We start from the raw sequence: 25,932 nt of genomic DNA on the forward strand, positions 1-25,932 counted from the left end.
GAGGTGGTGTTGTGGGTTGTAAGGGAGCGGGTTAGGTTAGTGATTTTAGTCTTAAAATAATTGGCAAGTTCGTTGGCTTTGAGTGCTTGTTGGTCTGGAATTGAAGGGGGAGATGGTTTGATGAGCGATGAAACATATGAGAAGAGAGCTTTTGAATCGAAAATGAAATTGTGGATTCTTTTTGCATAAAAGTCTTTCTTGGTTTTATGGATGGTGTTTCTGTAGGTGTTGAGAGTAGATTTGTAGGTGGCATGTGATACAGCGGAGGGGTTTTTCCTCCAGTTTTGTTCTAAATTTCTTAGTTTTTGTTTTAGGGATTTAAGTTCAGGTGTAAACCAAGGTTTTCTGTTGTCAAGTGTAGGTTGTATTACTTTAGTGGTGGTTGGGCAGATTTGATCTGCAATTCTTTTGGTTAGTTTGATCCAAGAGGTGGTGGCTGTGGTAGCATCTGAGAGGTCTAGCTGGTTTAATTCTTTGGAGCAAAGTTCACTGAGTAGGTCCGGTGAACATGGTTTCCTGAAATGGATGGTGGTTTTGGTAGAGGTTTGAGGTGGAAGATTATTGATCTTAAGGGTCGTGTAGATGAGTCGGTGGTCTGACCAAGAGACAAGTGAGCAGGTGGGATTGGAGTAGATGGAGAAGCTGTTGTTGATGAAGATGAGGTCCAATGTGTGTCCTGCCTTGTGGGTAGGGCTGTTGACGATTTGAGTGAAGCCTAAGTGGTTGAGTGAGGAAAGAATTGTTTCGCAGTTTGAGGACTGTAGGTGAGCGTCGACATGCAGGTTAAAGTCACCCAAGATAATAGCTTTATCAATGTTGATGTGTTTAGTTATCCGCTCTATTAGGGGAGAGGGGTCAGAATCTAGATTTCCTGGTGGGGCGTAGATGAGGCATATTTATAGTTGTTCCGATTTGAAGAGGGAGAATTCTAGTTTTGTGGTGGAGTTTGTAAGTTGTTGAGTTAGGCCTAATTGTTTTTTAGAAGCTAGGAGGAGACCTCCTCCTCTTTTTTTGGGTCTGGGAACTGAGATGAGGTCATAGGCTTGTATGGGTAGCTGGTTCATTAGTACTATGTCACAGGGTTTCAGCCATGTTTCCGTGATTGCACAGATGTCTGGGTTGACCTCTATAAGATAATCATTGAGAGTGTGCATTTTTTTGGAAAGCGACTGAGCATTGAATAGGGTTACCGTGAATAGTGAGAGACCTAGGAATTGAGTCATTGGGGATGTCATAATTGGGATTAACCTTTGTTGTCGATCAACGTGGTAGGATGCTGGCTTTGGGTTTGTTCTTGATTTATTCTTGATAGTAGGGATAGTGTGTAGTTGCATCTTTGAGGTGGAGTAGTAGGGTTACTGCTGTGAGGAGGGGATCCTTTTTAAGGGTAGAGTCGAAGGTTATGTGTATAATGTGGAGGGCCTGATATAACAGCTGGAACCTAAGTAAGTTTCGGGATCTGTATCCAAGACTTTCTAGCCTAGCTGGAAACTTTTGCTGGTAGCTCCCAGGGCCGCACAAAGGGGCAGGCCCCTTTGTCGCACTCCTTCGGCGCGCGACGCCTGCGCTCCATTCGCGGCCTTAAGAGGCCTTGTAGTCGCGGGTGAATGTGGTCACCGGGGCGCCTGGTCCCCGATTGGCTGCTGCGGTTTGGGGGCGTTGGTTAGGCGGCCTCGGGGCGGTGGACTGCAGCGGTCGCGAGTGTATTGCCGCAGCGGTCGCATGTGTATTGCCGCAGTGTATTTTATGGCTTATATAGTCAAGCCCGTGAAACACTAGGCTTGTCTAATCATAGGTTGCATAGAATATGAAATATACTCCTGAACAAGGTTGTATTACGAGTGCAGTCACTGTGAAAGGTAAATGCTTGCACTTATCTTATTCCACCAGTAAATAGATAGTATATTCCATCCTGAAGTGCATCCACCTTTCACAGTGACTGCACTTGTAATACAACCTTGTTCAGGAGTATATTTCATATTCTATGCAACCTATGATTAGACAAGCCCACTGTTTCACGGGCTTGACTATATAAGCCATAAAATACACTGCGGCAATATATGACTGTTGCGAGATATCTCCTTCCATTGAGTTCTTTTCTGTATAGTTGAATCTTTACTTTTGTGATTGATTCTTTTTTTCAGCCAACATTTGGGTTACATAAATTGTTCTATGATTATATGATAGTAGCAACCTGGCTTGTTTATTAGTGAATGCATTTAAAAGAAATGTAAATTATGGTTATTGGGAAATACCTTGAAAGCAAATGTAATACTTTTTTGGTATGTCATGATATTCTTTCTTTTGTTCTTGTGCTGTCTTTATTTTTCTCCCTCAGACGTCCTATGCTCAGCTCCTTGCAGCGACATGCCTTTCAAAACTTGTCAGCAGAGTCAATCCCTTACCTATTGAGCAGAGGATTGATATCAGTAAGTAAAGAGACACCACAGAGACTCTGTGTATATCTGAGGGTACTGATTCATAGAAATATCACAGCATAAAAAGACCATATGGCCTATTCGTCTCCCCTTCCACACAACTACTCAGCTCTACAATCCCTACTGCTCCGTCAGACATTCCATGCTTTCTTGACTTCAGATACTGTCCCTGTCTCCCCCATATTCTCTGTAAAGAAATATTTCTTTAGATATTCGTGTCTATGCCCTTTCACTGTCATCCCATGACCATCTGTTGCAGAGCCTCCTTTCCATTGAAAGGTGCTCATCTCCTGTGCATTGATACCTTGAAGGTATTTAAATGTGTCTATCTTAACTACCCTATCCTACCTTTCCTGTAGAGTATAAATGTTTAGATTCTGTAGCATTTTGGTATCAATGGTACGGTTCTCCAATGGTTTAAATCTTTCATCTCACAGACCACAACAAGTTAACTTGGGACACTGTCATTCCAACTGATACAACACCAACTCAGATGTCCCTCAAGGGTCAGCCTTGTCTGCTATTTTTTTTTTTAAACATTTATCTGTTACCTCTCTGCCATTTACTCTCTGGTCTCAATATAGTAGTCAAAATATATACAGACAATATTCAGTTCATCTTACCATATAACACCTTGTGGTGTAACACATTTTCCCTAGTAAACCTTTACCTAAAATCAATAAAAACGTGGCTGTCTCACAATCAACTTACATTTAATGCCACAAAAACAGAAATGTACTTATTGACTATTCCTGATTCAACTTATACTCCCCAATGGAATTTACATTTGATAATATCACTATCCCCATTTCTAGGCAGGCACGTAAGCTAGGTGTCATTTTAGACTCCAATCTATCAGTGATTGCCAATACTCCAGTTTTACAACAACTTCATTGGTTACCAATACATCAGCCTATTCAATACAAGATACTATCCACCATCTATAATTTTATACCGAGCACATCGACTGTATGGTTATGTTTCCCGGTGATAGCAGGCTGAATTAGCCATGCTGTCTGGAAGCGTTGTCATGCGACCGGCAGGCGGAGCTTCTCCTAGAGTGCAGAGTTTTGAACTCCATGCATCTGCGCGGTGAGGTTCCCGAGCGATTGCTTGATTTATCTCAGTCTCTTTTTTTCCGCGAGCAGGACTGCACGCGGGCGGTTTTCTCCTCTCCTAGTCTCTTCAATTTTTCAAATTTTTTCAGGTTAGCGATGGCTCCGAAGCCATCGGGCTTTAAATAATGCCAGTGTGGCAAAATTATGTCCATCACCGATGGACATAATTATTGTTACATTTGTTTGGGCCCAGAGCACAACGCAGAGACTGTGGTCGGATGTCGCCCCGGGCCCGAAGACAGTGCACCGAAAAAATCGCGCGCCTACAGTCCTCTCACTCTTCGCTGGGCCTGGCGAAGAAAATAAGAAAGAAGCCAAGAAGATCAACTTCGTTGGAAGGGGACTCGGCCAGGTCAGTGCCACCACCAGGGCCGCGAAGTGAGATCGAGGCTTCGACTCCCTTGAGAGAGAAGTCAGTTGCACCATTGGGGACACAGGACTCTGTGCCCCCTCGTTCCCGCTCCTTGACGCCGGAGCACGGGAAGAGCAAAAGTAGCCACATGAAGCACGGCGCAAAGGTGCACGGCGCATCTCACGGCGTAACGACGCATGGCGCATCTCACGGAACTATGGCGCATGAACGCCATGACTAATTCAAGATGCCGTTTTGAGACTAGGTGCTTCAGACGGTGCTTCGGGGATGGCTGCTTCGCTATCTGGGTCATCACAACACAATGTTCAGAAAAGAAAGCATGTTCGCCATCACCATCATGGTAATGCAAAGCGTACAAAACATCAGGACCCACCTATAGGTCTACTTCTGACCTCTCCCCAGGATGCACCTCAACGTGAGCACCATGTCAAACAGAAGGCCAAGACAAAACATCTCCAAATGGCTGAATCACCATGTACAGATTCTGATGTAGAAATAGTTTCATTAGAGGGGGAGAGTTCTCAATTGGATTGGTCCTCTTCTCTGAGATCTCAGTCACTATATGGAACCAAGTCGCCCTTCTCAAGATTTCTCTCTGGGGGCACCACTCCCTCCTTCAGAACCATTTCCTACGCCTTCACCGTACATTAGCATCAAAGGCAATGTCACAAATTTCTCTTGCTTTGATGTCCTTTTTCCATGATCTCGATGAGATACATCCAAGGGATCCGAGTTCGCAATCTCCAATTTCTATTCCACATATCCCAGCGGTCCCGCCACCAAAGCAAAGAGAAAAATCAATTCCAGCTCCAGACCGACCAGATTCTCCACATTCACAATGGTCTACATCGTCCCCTTCGTCATCTACGGGTTTTCCATCAGACCCTCCCGAGGGCCTTCCCGAACCATATTCTCCTCCTCCGGATCTATCCTATGCTAAAACTATAGAAAAAGTAGGATCTCTACTAAACATCGAAACAGGAAATCCTACTGACCCTCGGGCGGAAGTTCTCGGCATCCTGAAGATATTTGAAATGCCGCCTGAAGCAACTACCTTACCACCACATGCTGTGTTGGATGTGGTTTTACATAAGATGTGGGAAAAACCCTTTTCTACCTTGGCGGCCTCAAGGAAAACAGATTTAAAATACAGGATGCAAAATTCCACAATATGACTCCACCCAGTTACCCCATAACTCAGTAGTGGTGGAATTGGCACTGTTACGGGCCAAAAGATCAAAACTCCATGCAAATTCACCACCAGGGAAGGATCATAAATCCCTGGATGATTTTGGCTGTAAGGTCTATCACTCTTCTATGCTGGCCACGAAGATACAACACCATCAGTTTTATGTAATACAGTAACTCTTTGAATGTTTACAGAGATTACGTCCAATATGTGTGGCAATTGATAATTCCTTACCACAACCATTCTCAGACATGGAGGAGGGTCTCAGACGCTTGTTCCATAAGGGACGATGTCCATGACAAATTGGTGGATATTCCTTGTTTGGGGGACAATCTTTTTGGTACCAAGTTCTAAAAGATTTTATCCTTCATACCGAAGAAGACCTTATGGAAGGGCACCCTTTAGATCGTATAGCACGTTTATTTATTTATTTATTTATTTATTTATTTATTTATTTAGGATTTTTATATACAGACATTCTCGATACAAATATCAAATCAAGTCGGTTTCCATAGAACAAAACTGTCGCGGTTAAGGCGTTACATTAAACAGGCGTTACATAAAACAGGGTTTCTGAACATAAGAACATAAATATTAAATAGACAACAATAACTCGTCAAAATAACGTGAATAAATGTAGGGATTAGCTAAGAAGGAGGGTAGGCTATATAGGGATATACAGGTAACAGAACAGTGTTGATGGGCATATACAAGAGTAATGCATGAGCTAAAGAACTGATGCATCAGCAATGGAGTCTTTCAAAGCAAGTGGGCTGTCCAGATAAGGCGTGGTCGGGCCTTGAGGGGATATGGGCGGTCGAGGAAATAGTAGTGGGCTATATTGCTCTTTGACCGGTGTCGGAGTGTTCCTGCGATTCTGGATAAGCTTGCCGGAAGAGCCACGTTTTTAGGTTTTTCTTTAAAGTTAGATGACATGTCTCTTGGCGTAGATCCGGCGGTAAAGAGTTCCAGAGGGTGGGCCCGGCTGTGGAGAGTGCTCGTTTTGTTAGTGAAGTTTTGATCGGAGGAGCATATAAGGAACCTTTGTAGTTGTATCTGATAGGCCTTTGTGATGTGTGAGGGCGGAGTTGCGAGTTTAGATTTAGGTGGGCGATGCCCATAATATCCTTGTGGATCATTGATAAAGACTTGAAGGTAATTCTGGCTTTTATAGGAAGCCAGTGAAGGCTGTGAAGAATTGGTGTGATGTGGGCTCTTTTGTTTGTGTTGGTGAGTAACCTCGCCGCAGCGTTCTGCACCATCTGTAGGGGTTTTGTAGATAAGACCGGAAGACCTAGCAGTAGAGAGTTGCAGTAGTCTAACTTAGAATTATAGACTGGACTACTAGACGGAAGTCACTGAAGTGGAGGAGTGGTTTCAGATTTTTTAGCACTTGAAGTTTGAAATAACATTCTTTAGTTGTGTTGATAACGAAGGATTTAAGGTTGAATTGGTTGTCAAGACGCACCCCTAAATCTCTGACGGAAGGGGAGTGGTTAATAGATAATTTTGCAAATTGTGTTGCGCTTTGGGAGTTGATGAGAGTATGGTTTTCGTCAGGTGAGATGATGAGGATTTCTGTTTTCTTTGTATTGAGTATGAGGTTCAGGCTGGATAGCAAAGTGTTGATGGATTGTAAGCAATTATTCCAATGTGCCCAAGTTTTTTGCAGTGATTCTGTGATGGGAAGGAGTATCTGAATGTCGTCAGCGAAAATATAGTGTTTTAGCTTGAGGCTGGAGAGTAGGTGGCAGAGTGGAAGCAAGTAAATATTAAATAGCGTAGGGGAGAGAGATGATCCTTGTGGTACTCCTCGGATTGATCTAATAGGAGGCGATTCTTCATTATTGATCTTGACTTTATAGAATCTATTCTCCAGGAACGATTGAAACCAGCTATGAGCTTCTCCTTGAATTCCTATATCGGATAGCCGCTCGAGAAGGATGGCATGATTGACTGTGTTGAATGCGGCGGGTAGGTCGAGAAGAGCGAGAAGGTATGGTTGTTTTTTTCAAGATTGAGGAGGATGGTGTCAGATAACGATGCAAGTAATGCTTCTGTGTTTTGCGATTTCCTGAAGCCGAACTGGAAAGGGGAGAGTATGTTGTTCTCCTCCAGGTACTCCAACAGTTGCTTGTTGACGAATCTTTCCATCACTCTTGAGATCAGGGGAAGGTTAGCGATAGGGCGGAAGTTTGCAGGGTCAGCCATTGAAAGGTTAGGTTTTTTTAATAAGGGTTTCAGAATGGCTATTTTGAGTTGATCTGGGACCTTTCCTTGAGTTAATGAGCAGTTGATGATGTCTGCTAATGCTTTAGAAATGGTGTTTGGAGTCGATAGCAGAAGATTGGAGGGTATGGTATCCAGAGGATGAGAAGAGGGTTTGAGCTTATTGAGAATAATTTCAATTTCCAATGATGATGGGGTCTCGAACGATGATAAGCTGCATTCTTTGTTATGTGATGGGATGCTGGGCTGCGTTGCTGTTGGCTGTTGAGTGGAGATTGGCTTAAGGAGGTTGGTGATCTTTTTATCAAAGTAGATTGCTAGTTCCGAGGCTTTGTTGGCTGCTTGTTCGTCCGGGATGATAGATGGAGAGGGTTTTGTTAGGGATGATACAAATGAGAATAAGGCTTTGGAGTCGAATGCGAAGTTGTGGATTTTTTTTGCAAAGAAGTCTTTTTTGGCCTTGAGGATGGCTAATCTATATGTGTTGAAGTGGGATTTATAGTTTAGAGTTGTGATGGAGGAAGGAGACTTGCGCCAACTTTTTTCTTTTTTTCCGAAGTTCTTGTTTAAGGATTTTAAGTGTTGGATTGTACCACGGATGTCTGTTGGCTTGGGGTGGTTTCAAGGATTTGGTGATGGAGGGACAGGATAGATCAGCGACCTCGTTTGTAATCTTGAGCCAGTATAGATCTCAGTATTATCAACACCAATGATACCAACCACAACCACAGGCGTCTCGTGGGCGACTTCGCCAACCATGTCCACCAAAACCAACGACAACAGCACCACCAAAACCAGCAGTCTTTTTGAGTTACCCAGAGCCACCTCCACCTCACTACATAGGGGGCCACCTTCAGCTCTTTTATTCTAGCTGGGAGGACATTACTTCGGATCGCTGGGTGCTAAACATCATAAAAGAAGGTTACCGATTAAATCTGTTAACTCTTCCCACACTTCCGCAAATTTCCTCTCTCAAGATCATATCAAATTATTCAACAGATCTACAGGAACAGTTAGTCAGCCTGCAGGCGCAGAATTCTATCCAAATTTGTCCAACTTCACTACAAAATCAGGGATTTTACTCCCCATATTTTCTCATTCCAAAAAAGTCAGGAGGTCTTCGACCCATCTTAGATTTGAGAAATCTCAACAGACACGTTCAAATAGAGAAATTCAAGATTCTTGCGTGGTATTCTACATCTGAGACCGCCGGTACCATGGAATCTCAATATCGTGCTGGAACAACTAATGTTACCTCCCTTTGAACCTCTAGACGCCTGTCATATCAAATACCTTACTTGGAAAACAGTTTTCTTAGTAGAGGTAACATCAGCAAGGAGAGTAAGCGAATTACAAGCCCTAGTTCACTACTCCCCTGTTTTACAATTCTTTCATAATAAAGTCACACTTCGTCCTCATCCCACCTTCCTGCCAAAAGTGGTATCGGCGTTTCATATCAACCAGACCATTACTCTACTGATTTTTCAAGCCAAAACCTCATCAGAATGACAGAGATAAACTTCTCCACACCTTGGACTGTAAAAGAGCTTTGGCTTATTACAAACAAAGAACTAATTTGGAATCCAGACCATCTCAGCTATTCCTCTCTTTTAACCCAAACTCTCCTAACCAACCAGTCTCCAAAAGGACTTTGGCTAGTTGGTTGTCCCAATGCATTACCTTTTGCTACAATAAGCGTAATCTACCACTACAAACGACACCAAAGGCACACCAAGTAAGAGCAACTGCAACATCAGTCGCCCATTACAGAAACGTTTCACTGATTAGACATTTGCAAAGCAGCAACTCTGTCTTCTTTACATACTTTCACTGTACACTACTGCTTACAACAGCAGAGTGCTTCTGATGCGGCCATGGGCACGGCAATCCTGTCAACCATGATACAAAGATAAGACTGTCTACTGTATAAAGACTTTACGGGTGGCGTCCTAACCTACAAACATCTAGACACCACCCAGGAGCTTGGGACTCCAGACAGCATGGCTAATTCAGCCTGCTATCACCGGGAAAAAGCAGGTTTGCTTACCGTAAATGGTGTTTCCGTAGATAGCAGGATGAATTAGCCATGCAATCCCTCCCACCTTCCTAGACAGTCTGCACAAATACCAAAATACTTTTTACGTTTTATATTCTTCTCGCTTGAAACAAGAGACTGAGGTAAATCAAGCAATCGCGCAGGAACCTCACCGCACAGACACACAGAGTTCAAAACTCTGCACTCTAGGAGAAGCTCCGCCTGCCGGTCGTGCGACGACGCTCCCAGACAGCATGGCTAATTTATCCTGCTATCTCCGGAAACACCGTTTACGGTAAGCAAACTTGCTTTTCCTCCTTATTTCTGTATCAACCTCCGTGCCACTTTTGATCAATCGACAAATTATCTGCAGATTCCAAATATCAAAACAACCAGGCTAGATCTAACCTGAAAACATGCCTTCTCTGTAGCAGGCCCTATATTATGGAACTTGTTACCAAATACAAGAGAATTTAAAAAGGCTGTAAAAACTTATCTTATGTTCACTAGTGTTTACTGATCATCCGTCATGAAGGCTTTTCCTATCTTCTTTGATTTTTATGTTGTTCTGTTGCATATTTGTTTTTAACTTTAAGAATTATGTTTTATTTTTATTCTATTAACATTTTTATTTGTTAAATTTGATTATAGGTCTAATTGGTTTACAAAATATGACTTACATAATTTGTATAGGTGATAATGGAAAAGCTTTTAAAGAATAGTCTGTTCCCATATGCTTTCTAAAGAAGGCCATTGACCATTTTAATAGCTACCCTCTGGACTGACTCAGTTTGCTTTATATGAAGGTTTGGTCTCCAGAATTGTACACAGTATTCCAAATGAGGTCTCACCAGGGACTTATCCAGGGCCAATATTACTTCCTTATTTCTGCTGATTAGTCCTCTTCCTGTGCATGCATCACCCTTCTGGAATTTGCCATTGTCTTTTTCACCTGTTTGGGTATCTTAAAATCCATTAGATATGATCAACCGCCCAGATCCCACTCTACTTTCATGCTTAGAAGAATTTCACCTTCTAATACTGTACCATTCCCTTGGGTTTTTGCAGCTCAAATGCATGACTGTATTTTTCAGTACTAAATCTTAGCTGCCAGACTAGCCCATTCTTGAAGCTTCACTAGATCCCTCCTCATAGTTTCCATGCCTTTCTGGGAGTCTTCCCATTCTGGGAAGGATGGGAAGGACAAACCTTTCCTGATAGCTATTCTGCAATATTCTTATGAAAAGTTTGAAAAGAATCTGCCCAAGGGTGATCCTTGTATACACCACTAGTTACCCCTCTATCCTTGAATTTACTATTACATTGTTGCCTCCCACTCAACCTGTTTTATAATCAGTCAGTCATTTTAGGTCCCATACCAAGGGTGCTCAGTTTATTTATGTCTCCTATGCAGAACTGTGTCAAGACCTTACTGAAATCCACTATATCTAGTATTCTTCCCAATCCAACTTTCTGGTTACCTAGCCAAAGACATTTATTTGATATATTTTATTTATTTATCTTATTTATCAGGTTTATATACCGTCATTCGGCTTCATGATAAAGCCATTATACACGGTTTACAACATAGGAAGGTTACAAATATGTTAATATGAATGTTAACAACGAGCGACATCCCTTTGCAAAGTTTTTTAAATAGATCTAGCACTACGGATTGCACTAAGGGGTGCACAAAAGGGGAGTGGTATGGCACCGTTTAACGGTCCGGCGCTGTCTTCAATGACGTCGGGGGGGGTCCCGATCGGGGATCTCTCGTCGCCATTCCCTTCCCAGTTCCTGATGAAATCTTTTCTTCTTTTTTTTCTCATGGCAGTAAAATACTTCTGGTAAGATCATGTTGTCCTACAGCTTGTAATCCATTGGATTCCAGAAAACTGCACTATCCTCTGTTCTAGCAGATCACAACTGAGATCAGACTAATTGGCCTTTAGTTCCCAGCTGCCGCCTCAATTAAGCAATTAATTTTTATTTATTTTATTTAGATTTTGCCTTTCAAACCACTTCAAAGGTTCAGGTGCTGTAGGCATTTCCCTGTCCCCAGAGAGCTCACAATCTAAAGGCCTGGTTTACTAAGTATTTTTCCCATAGACACAGAATGGGAGAAAAGTCTTAATTATTCAAGCCCTAAGTTTGTACCTGAGGCAATGGAGGGTGAAGTGACTTGCACAAGGTCACAAACGGCATTGGTGGGGATTTGAACCGGCCTTCTCTGATTCGCAGCCTGCTGCCCTAAACACTAAGGGGTAGATTTTAATAGATGCGTACTCGCATCCATGTGTGCGCGCCGATTTTATAACGTATGCGTGTGCCAGTGCGTGCATGTTCTAAAATCGGCAGACAGTGTGCAAGGGGTGGGGGGACAGTTTTGCAAAATTTGCGCGGTGACGCTTTGCAGCCTTCCCTAGTTCCCTCCCAGTCTGCTCCAATTAAGGAGCAGACAGGGAGGGAACTTCCCTACCCCTCTGCCCATGCTCCCTCCCTGACCACCTTAAATCATCCTACCTTTTTTTTTCTGTTTAAGAACTTACGCCAGCAGGTTGCCAGCACACGATCCCCCAGCACAGCGGCAAATGGCTGCTGTACCGGCTGCCGCCAGCTCCTCCCCCCCCCCCGGACCACCCCTTTTGCGAGGCCTGGCTCTTGTGTGCGTAACCCCTGGATTTTACACGGGGTTTGTGGTGTGGGTGTTAAAATTTGGTCGTAAGCTGCTATTCCACTTTTGTGAAGAGGAACCACATCCGTCTGTCTCCAGCCCTCTAGAACTACTCCCAATTCTAAAGAAGTACTGGAAGTCTTCGGTAAATTACTTGAGATTTACCTTGCTTCCATTCTTTCTTTCATCTATTTTCAGTGGTCCGGCTCCTGGTCATTCTTCAGTGAACACCAAACAGAAATACTTGTTAAATAACTCAGCTTTTTCCTCATTGGTCTCTACATATTCCTTCCTTTCACTTCTGAATCTCACAATGCCACTTTTGTAAATCCTCCTATCGCTAACAAAGCAACAAGCAAGACACAGTTGGAAATTTTTTTGGAAACGATCTTTTTAAATTGCGCAATAGTTCAGAAAAATGTGTTTGGTGTGAACAATAAAACTTTAAACTTGGATTTTAGATTATTTAAACACACCTTATAGAGTTAGTCCACACTTTGGGAGTGTTACTCAGAGCAGTCGCATCATTCACAGCATATGAATCCTTCAGAGGCCTTTTTATGAAGCTAAATGAAAGGAGCATTTTTAACAGTTGTGACTTCCTTATTTTAAATCGGAGGTTTTTTATGTCTAATGATTTTGCCCTTTGAACCAGTTCACAAGGCATTCTGCCCGAGAATTGGCATCTGAAGTCTTTTTTTTTTCTCCCTATCAAATTTTAAATTTAAGCTCTATAAGGTGTGTTTAAATCTAAAATCCAAGTGTAATGTTTTATTGTTCACACCGAACACATTTTTCTGAGCTACTGGGTATTGCTTGTTTCTTTGATTTCTGTAGTTCCCTGTAAGTACCTGGATCAGTCCAGACCTTGGGTTGAGTCTCCTTTCCAGCAGGTGGAGACAGACTAAAACTGAACAGGTGCCCTATATGAGGACAGAGCCCATCCTGTAACCCTTCAGTATTTGTCTGTCTCCCAGCAGGTGGATCAGCTCACCCTTCGGTCTCCTGATTCGGCTTCTTAGCCGGCTATCCTTATCTTTTTTGGATCAAGCAAGTACTTAATTCCTAGCTGTTTTTTCCTTTTCCTGGAAATAATAAAATAGATCCATTAGGATTCTTTTCTTGTACAGGAGACAGTACCGTCTCCTAGCTCTTGCCAGACTCAGGGGGGCTTAGCCCCTTGTGCGCTGCATAGCCTGAGTCCGTCTGTGCTTCCCGGTGTGGGGACCCGAGACTGGTGGTCCAGTTCTCGTCTCCCCCTCCTCTGGCTGCCGAGGGGGCTTAGAGCCCAGTGCTGTGCTCAGTGTAAAAAAAAAAAAATGAAAAGTTTTAAAAGTTAAATTCTAAACTTTTACAGCACTTGCAAATTATTTTTTGTAATTTTATTTTTTGCTGTTTAGGGGGCTCGAACCGGCTGCCAGACAGGCAGGAGTCAGCAGGTTCCTCCCCTGCTTCACTCCTGCCGGTGGGCTGCCAATCATTTTTATTTTTACTTTTTTTTTTTATCCTCAGAGCGGCTTCTGCAATGCCGCAGCCGGCAGCCTGCCTCTCTTGTGGGCTGCCCTCCTCGTGTTTTTCGCGGGAGGGACTTTGCTCTGCCTGCCTGCCGGGTGGGGAAGCTACCCCCCGATTTAAGCCCCGAGGGGGCCCTCTGGGAGTTCCAGGACCCGTTTTTCTCCGGAATTTGTTTTGATTATGCATAAATCTTACCTAGCTAGCCTGCAGGAGGAGGGGGAAGGCCCCCCCCCTGCAAAAATTCCTAGCTCCGCACCGTTGACATGTGGCCCGGCTGCGGAACCCCAGGGGACCCTTCGGATGCGGGTGGTCCCGGGTGTGCCCCCCGGTGGACCCGGTCGTCCCGGGCCCCGACCCCCTTTCGGATTCCACGGCTATCCTCCCTCCTCTGGAAGGGGACGACCCCAGGGCCCTCCGTATGATCCAAAGGAGAAGTTGGAGCCCCTCATCCCTTTTGTCCTCCAGGAATTGGGCTTGGAGGGGCCCTCTGCGGATACCCTCACGGAATCCTTGCCTAAAAACATGGACCCGGTGTTACGCTTGGGCTCCGGTCAGGAGTCGTGAACACCACCCAGCAGGGTGGCTCCAGGTGGAGAGAGACAGGAAACTAGAAACAGTGTCAGGTTCCAGGCTGGGTCAGGGCAGGCAGCAAGTATCAGAGTCTGGGTTCAGGCTGGGTCAGGGGCAGGCGGCAAGTAGCAGTGTCTAAGTACAGGCTGGGTCAGGGCAGGCGGCAGTCAGCAGTGTCTGGGTCCAGGCTGGGTCAGGGCACAGTAAGCAGGGCAAGGCAGGTCAGAAGGCCCGTAGGCCACACACACACAGAAGGCCCGTAGGCCACACACCATAAGCGGGGCAAGGCAGGTCAGAAGGCCCGTAGGCCACACACATACACACAGAAGGCCCGTAGGCCACACACCATAAGCGGGGCAAGGCAGGTCAGAAGGCCCGTAGGCCACACACATACACACAGAAGGCCCGTAGGCCACACACCATAAGCGGGGCAAGGCAGGTCAGAAGGCCCGTAGGCCACACACACACAGACAGAAGGCCCGTAGGCCACACACCGTAAGCAGAGCAGGCAGGTCAGAAGGCCCGTAGGCCACACATACACAGAAGGCCCGTAGGCCACACACCGTAGTCAGGGCAAGTAGGTCAGAAGGCCCGTAGGCCACACATACACAGAAGGCCCGTAGGCCACACACCGTAAGCAGAGCAGGCAGGTCAGAAGGCCCGTAGGCCAGGTAAGAAAAGCGAGGAAGAAGACCCGAAGGCCGCGCAGGGCAGGGCAAGGCAAGGAAAGGCCCGAAGGCCGCGCAGGGCTAGAGCAGGGAGCCCAGGTGAGCTCGATGCCGAAGCACCGAGGGAACTGTCAGGCAGGGTTATAAGGGCCAACCCAGAACATAGAGTGGACAGGGGAGATGGCCTGGGCCTGTCAGGAGAGCCAGCACTAGAGGGACCCCTGGTGGTGAGGCGGTTGCACTGCAGCCAAAACTGTAACACCCGGTTCTGGCGGGACTCAGGGCTCCGGCAAGTGCTTTTCTATTTCATCCCATATACAAGCTATTGCACTTGCGGGAATGGGAGGCCCTGAAGTGGGGCTCCGGGTGGGGTGCGCTATGGACAAGCTATGCCCCCTCCCAGAGGACGGTTTGAAAATCTTGAGAAATCCTTCTGTGGATTCCTATGTCTCTGCGGTCACTAAACACACTACCATCCCGGTGGAGGGATCTAAAGCCCTGAAAGATGGGCAGAACCGCAAGCTTGACGCGCACATGAAACGCATTTTCGGGGTCCTGGCCCTGGGGGTCCGCGCCACTGCCTGCAGCAGTCTCATGTTGCAGGCAGGTCTTAGATGGACCCAACAGCTTCTTGGGGCCCAGGATCTCCCGTCGGCAGAGGTGGAGCAGGCCGAGCGTTTAGAAGCCATAATCGCCTATGGGGCTGATGCACTCTATGACCTCCTCTGTGTCCAGGCAAAAGCGATGGCCTCGGAGGTGTCAGCTAGGCGACTCCTTTGGCTGCGCAATTGGTCGGCTGACCCGTCCTCCAAGGCACTGTTGGATCGCTGCCCTTCAAAGGTAAGTTGCTGTTTGGTGAGGACCTGGAGAAGCTTATGGATTCCTTGGGGGACAATAAGGTCCATAAGTTCCCGGAGGATCGGCCGAGACCAGCTCGCTCCTTCACACCCTCCCGTCCTCGTTTCTGGGGACAGAGACTGTATACCCCACGAGGGGTTATTACTCCCGGTCTCAGTCTTGGTCGCAGCCCTTTCGTGGACGTCGGCCCTATCGCGAGGGCCAGCCTGCGCGCACCACCCCTAAGCCTACCGCTCAATGAAGGTCAGCCGGCCCATTCCTCGATCCCGTTTTTGAGTGGTCGCCTCTCCCTTTTTTTCGAGGAATGGGTCAAGATCACGTCGGACCAGTGGGTCCTCGACATTGTACGAGATGGGTACGCCTTCGAGCTTGTCCACGACCTACTGGATCTCTTCCTATTCTCCCCTTGCGGGCACTCCAAACAAGAAGCAGTGGAGCAAACCATCACCAGACTGCTGAGCCTGGGCGCAGTTGTCCTGGTCCCGGACAAAGAGCTTGGCGTAGGCCAGTATTCCATCTACTTTGTTGTTCCCAAGAAGGACGGGGCTTTTCGGCCGATCCTGGATCTCAAATGGGTCAACAAAGCCCTCAAAATCCCGCGTTTTCGCATAGAAACCCTGCGAACGGTCATTGTGGTGGTTCGCCCCGGAGAGTTCCTCGCCTCGCTCGACCTGATGGAGGCGTACTTCCATATCCCGATCCACCGCGATTATCAAAAGTATCTTCGCTTCCACATTCTCAATCGAGACTTCCAGTTTCGGGGCCCTACCATTCGGCCTCGCGACCCACGCTCGCATCTTCACCAAGATCATGGTGGTGGTGGCGGCAGCAGCCCTTCGTTGGAAGGGGTTCTAGTTCATCCCTATCTGGATGACTGGCTTGTGCAGACCAAGTCAGAGGTCCTCTGCAAACAGGCGGTAGATCAGGTATTGGCCCTCCTCGCGTCTCTGGGTGGATAGTGAATTATTCCAAAAGCAACCTCCAGCCCTCCCAGGAATTGGAGTTCCTGGGAGCCCGCTTCGACACCCGACTCGGAAAAGTCTTCTTGTCTCATGCGCGGGCCCTCAAGTTGATAGATCAGATCCGGGACTTCATCTCGCTGCCTCTTCAATTTGCCTGGGACTACTTGCAGGTTCTAGGGTCCAGGGCTTCCACCATTGATCTAGTCCCCTAGGCTTTTGCTCATAGGCGACCGTTATAGAAAGCTTTGCTATCATGTTGGCAGCCGGTGTTGGAACAGTATCACATGGTCCTCCCTCTTTCTGCCTCTACCATCGCCGACCTCCAGTGGTGGCTTTCGCTCCCCCACCTTCTCCAGGGAATGCCTCTCCAGTCTCCACAGTGGATGATAGTGACCACGGATGCCAGTCTCTTGGGCTGGGGTGCAATTTGCCTGTTCCAGTCCACTCAGGGGATATGGTCACCCATTCAGTCTCGCTGGCACATCAATCGGCTGGAGGCCAGGGCAGTGTGTCTGGCCCTGCAGGAGTTCTTGCCCCTCATATGCGGCAAAGCGATAAGACTGCTGTCCGACAACTCCACCACCATTTCGTACATCAGTCGTCAGGGGGGGCACCCATAGTCGCCTGGTAGCCCTGGAAGCCAGCCGTTGCCTGGGCGGAACCGTTGCCTGGGTGGAACGACACCTGGATTGCTTGGCAGCCTCTCACATTGCGGGCAAGGAAAATGTTTAAGCGGATTTTCTCAGTTGCCAATTGCTCGATCCAGGAGAGTGGGAACTCTCGGAAGCAGCCATGGATCTGATCATCAGAAGGTGGGGTCAACCCCACCTGTACTTAATGACGACCATGCACAATGCCAAGGCTGATCGGTTCTTCAGCCACTGGAGGGACCACGGCTCGGAGGGAGTGGATGCTCTGGCTCTTCCCTGGCCCACAGACATCCTTCTTACGTGTTTCCTCTGTGACCCCTAGTGGGAAAGATTCTCAGGAGAATAGAACTCCACAGAGGACCAGTGGTTCTGGTAGCACCCGAGTGGCCTCGCAGACCATGGTTCGCAGATCTTGTCACACTGGCGATGGATGGTCCTCTGTGGCTGGGCCATCTTCCTCGTCTACTGCGGCAGGGGCCCGTATATTTCGACCAGGCCGATCGCTTCTGTCTAACGGCCTGGCTTTTGAACGGCGGCGTCTGAGACGTAAGGGCTACAAGGAAGAGGTCATCTCCACCTTGCTTCGAGCCCGAAAGCAGTCGACTTCTCTAGACTACATGTGCGTGTGGAAGGTCTTCGAGACTCTGAGAAGTCGGGTCTCAGCTCGCTCCGCCCCAGTCTCAGTAGTTATTTCTTTTCTGCAGGAGGGTCTCTCCAAGGGCCTCTTCTTCAGTTCTCTCCGTGTGCAAGTTTCCGCCCTTGGCTCTCTTCTCAGACGGGTTGATGGTCATCCTTTAGCGGCTCACCCGGGCGCAGTTTGGTTTTTGAGGGGAGTCAAACACCTGCGACCACCCACTCGCAATACGTGTCCTTCGTGGAGTCCTCAATCTGGTCCTCCGGGCCCTCTGTTCTGCTCCGTTCGAACCTCTCCATCGGGCTACAATAAAGGACCTTACGCTCAAGACTATTTTCCTTGTTTCAATCGCCTCTACTCGGCGGGTCTCTGAGCTTCAAGCGTTGTCATGTCGGGAACTCTTTTTGCGAATTTCCGACTCCGGGGTCTCTCTCAAAACGGTGCCCTCTTTTCTTCCGAAGGTGGTGTCCGCCTTCCATGTCAACCAATCGGTAGAGCTTCCTGCGTTTTCTCTGGACGAGATTGCGGGTACCGCTGGAGGAGACCTTCGTAACTGGACGTCAAACGCATTCTACTCAGGTATCTTCAGGTTGTGGTTAGTGCAGTTAGTGTAGCTGGATTAAAAAAAAGGTTTGGACAAGTTCTTGGAGGAGAAGTCCATTAATGGCTATTAATCAATTATATTTAGGCAATAGCCACTGCTATTAACTGCATCAGTAGCATGGGTTCTTCTTAGTGTTTGGGTAATTGCCAGGTTCTTGTGGCCTGGTTTTGGCCTCTGTTGGAAACAGGATGCTGGGCTTGATGGATCCTTGGTCTGACCCAGCATGGCAAGTTCTTATGTTCTAATGACTTTCGGGTCTCGGACCATCTTTTTGTCCTCTGGAGTGGTCCCAATCAGGGCAAGCCGGCTTCTAAGACCACTATTGCACGATGGTTGAAGGAAGCCATTTCCTCGGCTTATCTCTGCCAAGGACGAATAATTCCAGAGGGTTTAAAGGCTCACTCGCTACGTTCTCAAGCTACTTCCTGGGTGGAGAGCCAATCAGTCTCTCCGCAAGAGATTTGTAGGGCCGCCACCTGGACGTCCCTGCATACTTTTGCTCGACACTACCATCTGGATGTGCAAGCACCGGTTTTTGTTTCCTTTGGACGGCAAGTGCTTCGAGCGGGACTGTCTCGGTCCCACCCGGTATAGGGAAGCTTTGGTACATCCCAAGGTCTGGACTGATCCGGGTACATATAGGGAAAGGAAAATTAGTTCTTACCTGTTAATTTTCGTTCCTGTAGTACCACGGATCAGTCCAGACGCCCTTCCCTGTCTACATTTTCTTTTCTTGTCCTCTTGAAGCTTGTTCCTTAGATTCACAGATTTTGATGCCTGATTCTATACTATAATCCTGAGCAATTACACCGGAAGCCTTGGTTGTTCAAGTACCAAGTATATGCAAGAGCGTGTTTTCTTCCTCTGTTTTACGGTTGCACATTTGAGCTTTATGGTTACTTGCTTGATCTATTCTGGGTTTGTTATTTTTTTCTGCTTTGACAATGGTTATACTGAAGGGTTACAGGATGGGCTCTGTCCTCATATAGGGCACCTGTTCAGTTTTAGTCTGTCTCCACCTGCTGGAAAGGAGGCTCAACCCAAGGTCTGGACTGATCCGTGGTACTACAGGAACGAAAATTAACAGGTAAGAACTAATTTTCCTTTATACCAGATGCGCTCCCTTCTTTTGCAATTCCTCCTATCGCTAACATAATTAAAAGATCTTGTCCTTCTATTTTACTATATTTGCTGTTTTTCTTCAGTTTTCATCTTCACTCTCTTGACTGCTTTCCCAGTTTATCCTAGCTTTTCCAGGTATCATTGGCTGTCTTCCTCTTGATATGATTTCTTGTAGTTTATGAACGCTAACCTTTTTTCCCTTACCTTTTTAGCTACTTGTTTAGAAAACCATAGCAGCCTCTTTTTCTTCTTACCTTTATTTTTCTTCTTGCCCTTACAATATCTCTTTTTTTTAGTTTCACTTGTTGCTCTTCTGTTTCTCCTAGATTTTTCCCATCCAGTTAATGGTTCCTTGACGTACTCCCCTAAGTTAGTTTTCCTGAAATATGACTCTTACCTTTGAATGAACCTTCACCGCCTGTGTTCTAATATTGAACCACACCATCTGGTGAACACTTGATCTCAGATGATCATCCACTACATCAGAAACAGTCTCCTCATTGGTAGGCACTGGTCCTTTTTTGCTCCCTTCCATGTGGGTTCCATTAACAGAACAGTTTATAAGAATGTTAGATATGCCATACTGGGTCAGACTAAGGGTCCATCAAGCCCAGTATCCTGTTTCCAACAGAGGCCAAACCAGGCCACTAGAACCTTAGATCACAAGCTACTATTCCTTATTGACTAATAAAATCTGTGGGACCTTACTCCTAGAGGATAATCAGACCAAAAACCCTAAAGCCAACCATGTTACCAGTGCCATCAGCAAATCATGCGGGGAAATAACCATCCTTTCACTTTTTTTCTGAAAGCTGCAACCTAATAGATAATGGCACTGACTTCCACAATTTGGAAACAATGGCTGAAAATGCTCTTTCTGCAGACTGTTGTACGCAGCTCCCTGTAAGCTGGAACTTAATTGTACTCTTTGCTCTGATTGAAGATTTAGGAATATGGGAGTACACCAGCTTCGTTAAATAGGCACCCAAACCCTGCTTGATTTTATACATGAATGTTAAGATTTTAAACTCTTATCCACTCCGTAATGGGAAGCCAGTGTAGTTGTCCAAATAAAGGTCTTGCACTAACACGTTGAGGACATGAAAAAACTACCCTTGTTGCCATATTCTGCATGATCTGTAACTGGAACATACACACTTTCTTTTATCTTCACAGGAAATTATATTCTGAACTACACGGCATCCCAGCCCAAGCTCGCTCCATTTGTGATACAAGCTCTTGTTCAAGTAATTGCCAGGATTACAAAATTAGGATGGTTTGAGATTCAGAAAGACCAACTGGTCTTCCAGGATGTGATTGCTGATGTAAAGAAGTTTTTACAGGTAACAAAGCTTGCCTGATATCTTTTACCTTGATTTCCACGTCCCCATATAGCTTAAATGCATTTTTATTTCAAACATTTTGGTGTATAATGAACAGTTTGTTTAATGTTTCTAAATAGTACAAGCAAGAGATGAGTTATATAGAGGTAGATCTTGGGAAAAATCCAGTTAAGTGAGTTAACCAAATAAGACTTATCTGGGATATTGGTGGCACGGCTATGCTGCTGAATATACACGGATAAGTTCCTAGTTAGCTGGATAAGTAACTCCTCCCTGTTATGCCTACATCCAGCCTACCACTTAGCCGGATCAGTAGCTAACTGCCTAAGCAGTGGCTGCTGAATGGGAGTGAGTATTTGGCTGCCACCACTTAGCTGGATAAGTCCGTACTTATCCAGCTAAGTAGCGCTGAATATCGGCCTTGAAGTGTTTCCATCATAGGCTTTATTCCTGTAGTGCCACAGCCAACGTTTGAAAGTCTTAAGGAGATTTAGAGAAGGAAAAGGAAATGTCTTAATGTTTCTGAAAAGAGTATTCTTTTAAAGAGAGTGTAAAAAATGGTGACGCTTATAGCTAAATCAGAGGGACTTTCCCTCATAAGCAGTGTATATAGTAAATCTGCCACTTTGTAGCACAAGGAGGCATAGCCTTATAATTACCTGTTTATTTTTTCAACTTTATTTTACACCCCATAGCTTGGAGAATCTTGCAGAATCCAGTACAGTAGGTTTGACATGTTTACCTAAAGGTGGGAAATTAGCTGGATCTTTCACTGATCCACAAATCCATATATAGCACATGGGAAGGACAATTATGAAAGACATTTACTCTGAGTAAATTGGCCTGCCTGAAAATTGTCCTCAGCCTAGCTAAAAGAATGCACAGGCTTTTACAACATTTGTGCTTTTAGTCAGACTTTGAAGAGACGTTTCCAGGGGAGGAAAACAATGTGTATAGATTTGATTTTCAAAACTAGGTGTGGTGGTCTGCATTCCACAATCTGTTAACTCGCATACTTTGTGGGCAGATTTTGAAAGGGCAACTATTCAAGTAGTTTTCCTTTGAAAAATTGTTACAAGGTATGGGCATATATTTGCAGCAATTTTGAAATGCCTGTGAAAACTGCTTCTAGGGAGGGCTGTTTTCACAGGCATTTCCATGAACAAAACAACTTCCCTCTCTGTACCTGGGGGTGGAGTCGGGGAGGGGTTAGCACATATGTACATATGTATATAATTATATGCATGCAGATTAATTTGGAATTTCACTGGAAAATTGTATCTGCACAAATTTGCACGTACTTTTTCCGATCCAATTTTCAAACAATGTTTTCCCCTTGAAAATTGACGTTAAGTGGATAAAAAGTACCTGAAGACTTTAAACTTGCATACAGTTTGAAATTTGCCTTTATTCATTTAAGGTCTTGTCCCATGGACAGAATAGGAATGAAGCCTTAGTTAATTGACCACTAAATAGTACAGAACAACACAAACCTCTTGTGTGTAACACCGATGGCAACAAATGATCTTGGGAGTTTCCTGGTTAGAGCAGTGATAGTGAACTCCAGTCCTCGAGTGCCACAAACAGGCCAGTTTTCAGGATATCTACAATTAATATGCATGAGAGAGATTTGCATGCACTACATCCATTGTGGCACTCGAGGACAGGAGTTCGCCATCAGTGTCCTAGAGTGATTTGAAGAGAGAGAAACATAGAAATAATGGCAGAAAAAGACCAGTTGGCCCATCTAATCTGCCCAGCAAGTTTCCACTCTTATTTTCCCATACTTATCTGTTTCACCAACCACCAACTTCAGGGCTCTTGTTGGTCACTGATCCAAATTTCCTGCCATCCCCTGTCATTGATGCAGAGAGTAATGTTGGAGTTGCATCAAAGGTGAGCATAAGGCTTATGGTTAAGGGTAGTAACCGCCGCATCAAGCAAGTTATCCCGATGCTTGTTTACCCAGTTTGCACAGATTGATGCCTTGTTGGATGATGACTGAATGCTAATCCTCTTTTCCACATTACCCCCTGCCATAGAAGCAGAGAGCAATGTTGTGTATGCATTCAAAGTGATGTATCAGGCTTAATTGGTTTAGGGTAGTAATCGCTGTCATAAGCTATTTATTTACCCAGATTGTGACGTTCAGTCCTTGTTTGTTGTCTGAATGCAAATCCTCTTTTCCACATTTCCCTTTGCCGTTGAAGCAGAGAGCAATGTTGGGGTTGCATTAACAATGCAAGGGATTTTTTTTTTTAGTAAGGGTAGTAATCACCAGGTAGTAAACATTCCAGCAAGCCACCCCCATGGCTCTACTCTTCATTCAAATCCTCTAGCCTTTATGGATCCACAGTGTTTCTCACGCTGCTTTGAAATCTCACAGTTTGTCTTCACTTTCTCCGGAAGGGCATTCCAGGCATCCACCACCCTCTCCGTGAAGAAATACTTCCCGACAATAGTTCTGAGTCTTCCTCCCTGGAGCTTCAAATCGTGACCCCTAGTTCTACTGATTTTTTTTTTTTCCATTGTAAAAGGTTTGATGTTGACCATGAATCATTAAAACCTTTCAATTATCTGAAAGTCTGTATCATATCTCCTCTGCTCCTCCTCTCCTCCAGGGTGTACATATTTAGGTTCTTTATCTCTCCTCATAAGTCATTTTATGAAGACAATCCACCTTTTTGGTCACCCTTCTCTGGACCGCCTCCATCCTGTCTCTGTCTCTTTCGAGATACGGTCTCCAGAACTGAACACAGTACTCCAGGTGGGGCCTCACCAAGGCCCTTTACAAGGGGATCATCACTTCCTTTCTCTTACTAGATATTCCTCTCTCTATGCAGCCCAGCATTCTTCTGGTTTTAGCTATCGCCTTGTCACATTGTTTCGCCGACTTCAGATCATTAGACACTATCACCCCAAGGACTCTCTCTTGCTCCGTGCACATCAGTCCTTCACCTCCCATCAAATACAATTCTTTCGGATTTCTGCTCCCCATATGCATGACTCTGCACTTCTTGGCATTGAATCTCAGCTGCCATATCTTCGACCACTCTTCCAGCTTCCTTAAGTCAAGTCTCATTCTCTCCACTCCTTCTGGTGTGTCCACTCTGTTGCAGATCTTATGGGGGAGGGGAATTCAGTGGAGCAGGATCTGAAAGCTTTCAGTATGTCTCCTTCTTGCAGAAAAATTCCACTTTAACACAAATAGAGGACAGCCCTTACCTAGGACATGACCTTAGGCATGCAGTTCTCCTCTTTCTTGAGCATTAGCTGCTTATGACATAATACCCAGTTAGTGCTTTGGGTTGAGATGAAATGAAGAGGAAGACCACATTCCTATAGCCATTTAATTATTCCCAAATTAATTTTAAAGGAATCACTTCAGTAAACACATTTTAGAAAGATAAACACACACTAGGATTTTATAACAAATCTCGCACCCCCATAGTACTTGAGGAGGACTGTTCAGAATGGCAGTAGAATATCAGACTGGTAGGTCCCACAGAATTCAGAGGTTTATTTTAAATATATGAATGTGTGTGTATATGTATGTATGTCATGATTACATAAATAAATAAAACATAAATGAATAAAACACACTCATCAACACAAACTCCTATGTAATATCTGGATCCAAATAAGAATCCACTTATCACAAACTTACACTCAGTATTACCTTTTGAGTTTTTATCATATCATCACCATGCATTACTGTGTCATATTTATTCTCTTGGTTATTTATATTACCGCTCATATTTATGTACCGTCACATTCATTCAAATAGGCTTATTTATTTACTCTGCTACACTATTACTTAATTGTATGAAATGTAAATATTGCATTGTTTAACCTCTCCCCTCTTCCAGTTCCAAGTTTATTTTCCCTGTTTTATTGTAACTTTCTCACACCTTTTAATTGATTCTCTGTATTTAAAGTTCACAGTTGTATTGGAAATATTTATTACGTTACGCTATACTTTACACACATTGTTATTTGTAAACCGGGTTGATGTGATGCCTATCATGAAACTCGGTATAATAAAAATAATAAATAAATAATAAATAAATTATTATCATAAACATGATTGGATTATGATGCTTTCACTGTTTCTTTTTTGGTCTCCTTTTTTGTATATGGTGCATACAGAAAAGGAGACAAAAAAAAAACCAGTGACAGCATCATAGTCCAATTACGTTTTTGATAATGTAATCATGATACACCCTTAAAACACTCATAATTGGGGTGCTGGTGAACAGCTTCAAGATGGCTGCCTGATTCCACTGCTTCTCGTCATAATTTTCTTAAAATTTTACAACTTTTGGTAATTCTGGTAGCATCAATTGATTCCAATTGGAGTGTGATACTCCCAGGATTATGGCAATTCAACAGTTCTAGCATGGGGCCAAGATGGATCCTACTTCATCCTGTCTTGTCTAAAATGATGCCATGCAAAGAATCTGAGATCTCCCTTCAAATAATTATGGCTAACGTTTTGCAGCCATGGGCAGCCTCCCGCCCTGTCCGGGAGTAGCTTTTGTACATCCCATTGGTCCTGAGTCCATTTGGCTACATGCTAGGAAATGGAGAAATTATTTACCTGATAATTTTGTTTTCTTTAGTGTAGACAGATGGATTCAGCATCCGGCCCACGGCTGCCCTGGCAATCTCCAGTTTGGAAATTAGTTGAACCAGTTCAATCAAGGTTTAATCAAGTTATTTAAGTAAAGATATATCCACAATGACTTTTCGAAGAGAATACTGAAGAGCTGGGGTTACTGCAGGGGTATATCTAGAGTGACTTCAGCTTTGAAGTCTGACTCAGTCTCCCAACTGCTAGCAAAAGAGCACAATACCCACTGGTCCTGAGTCCATCTGGCTACACGCTAGAAAATCCTTTTTTCTAAAGCTACTGTGAGTGCCTTGACCTGACAGCTTAGTGGATTCTTT

The 25,932-nt window shown here is 45.0% G+C and overlaps 1 protein-coding gene across 3 annotated transcripts in view; it reads left to right on the forward strand.

Annotated features, from left to right (window-relative positions):
• RANBP17 (RAN binding protein 17) overlaps positions 1 to 25,932 on the forward strand; it is a 1,033,051-nt gene that overhangs the window by 18,297 nt on the left and 988,822 nt on the right. For all 3 annotated transcript variants that reach the window (XM_029583607.1, XM_029583608.1, XM_029583606.1), the window contains exons 3-4: positions 2,339 to 2,429; positions 20,816 to 20,982. In XM_029583607.1, coding sequence (XP_029439467.1) covers positions 2,339 to 2,429; positions 20,816 to 20,982 — 258 coding nt within the window. The remainder of the gene's footprint in view (positions 1 to 2,338; positions 2,430 to 20,815; positions 20,983 to 25,932) is intronic.

This window comes from Rhinatrema bivittatum, chromosome 18 (assembly GCF_901001135.1).
Source record: "Rhinatrema bivittatum chromosome 18, aRhiBiv1.1, whole genome shotgun sequence".
Taxonomy (NCBI): Eukaryota; Metazoa; Chordata; class Amphibia; order Gymnophiona; family Rhinatrematidae; genus Rhinatrema; species Rhinatrema bivittatum.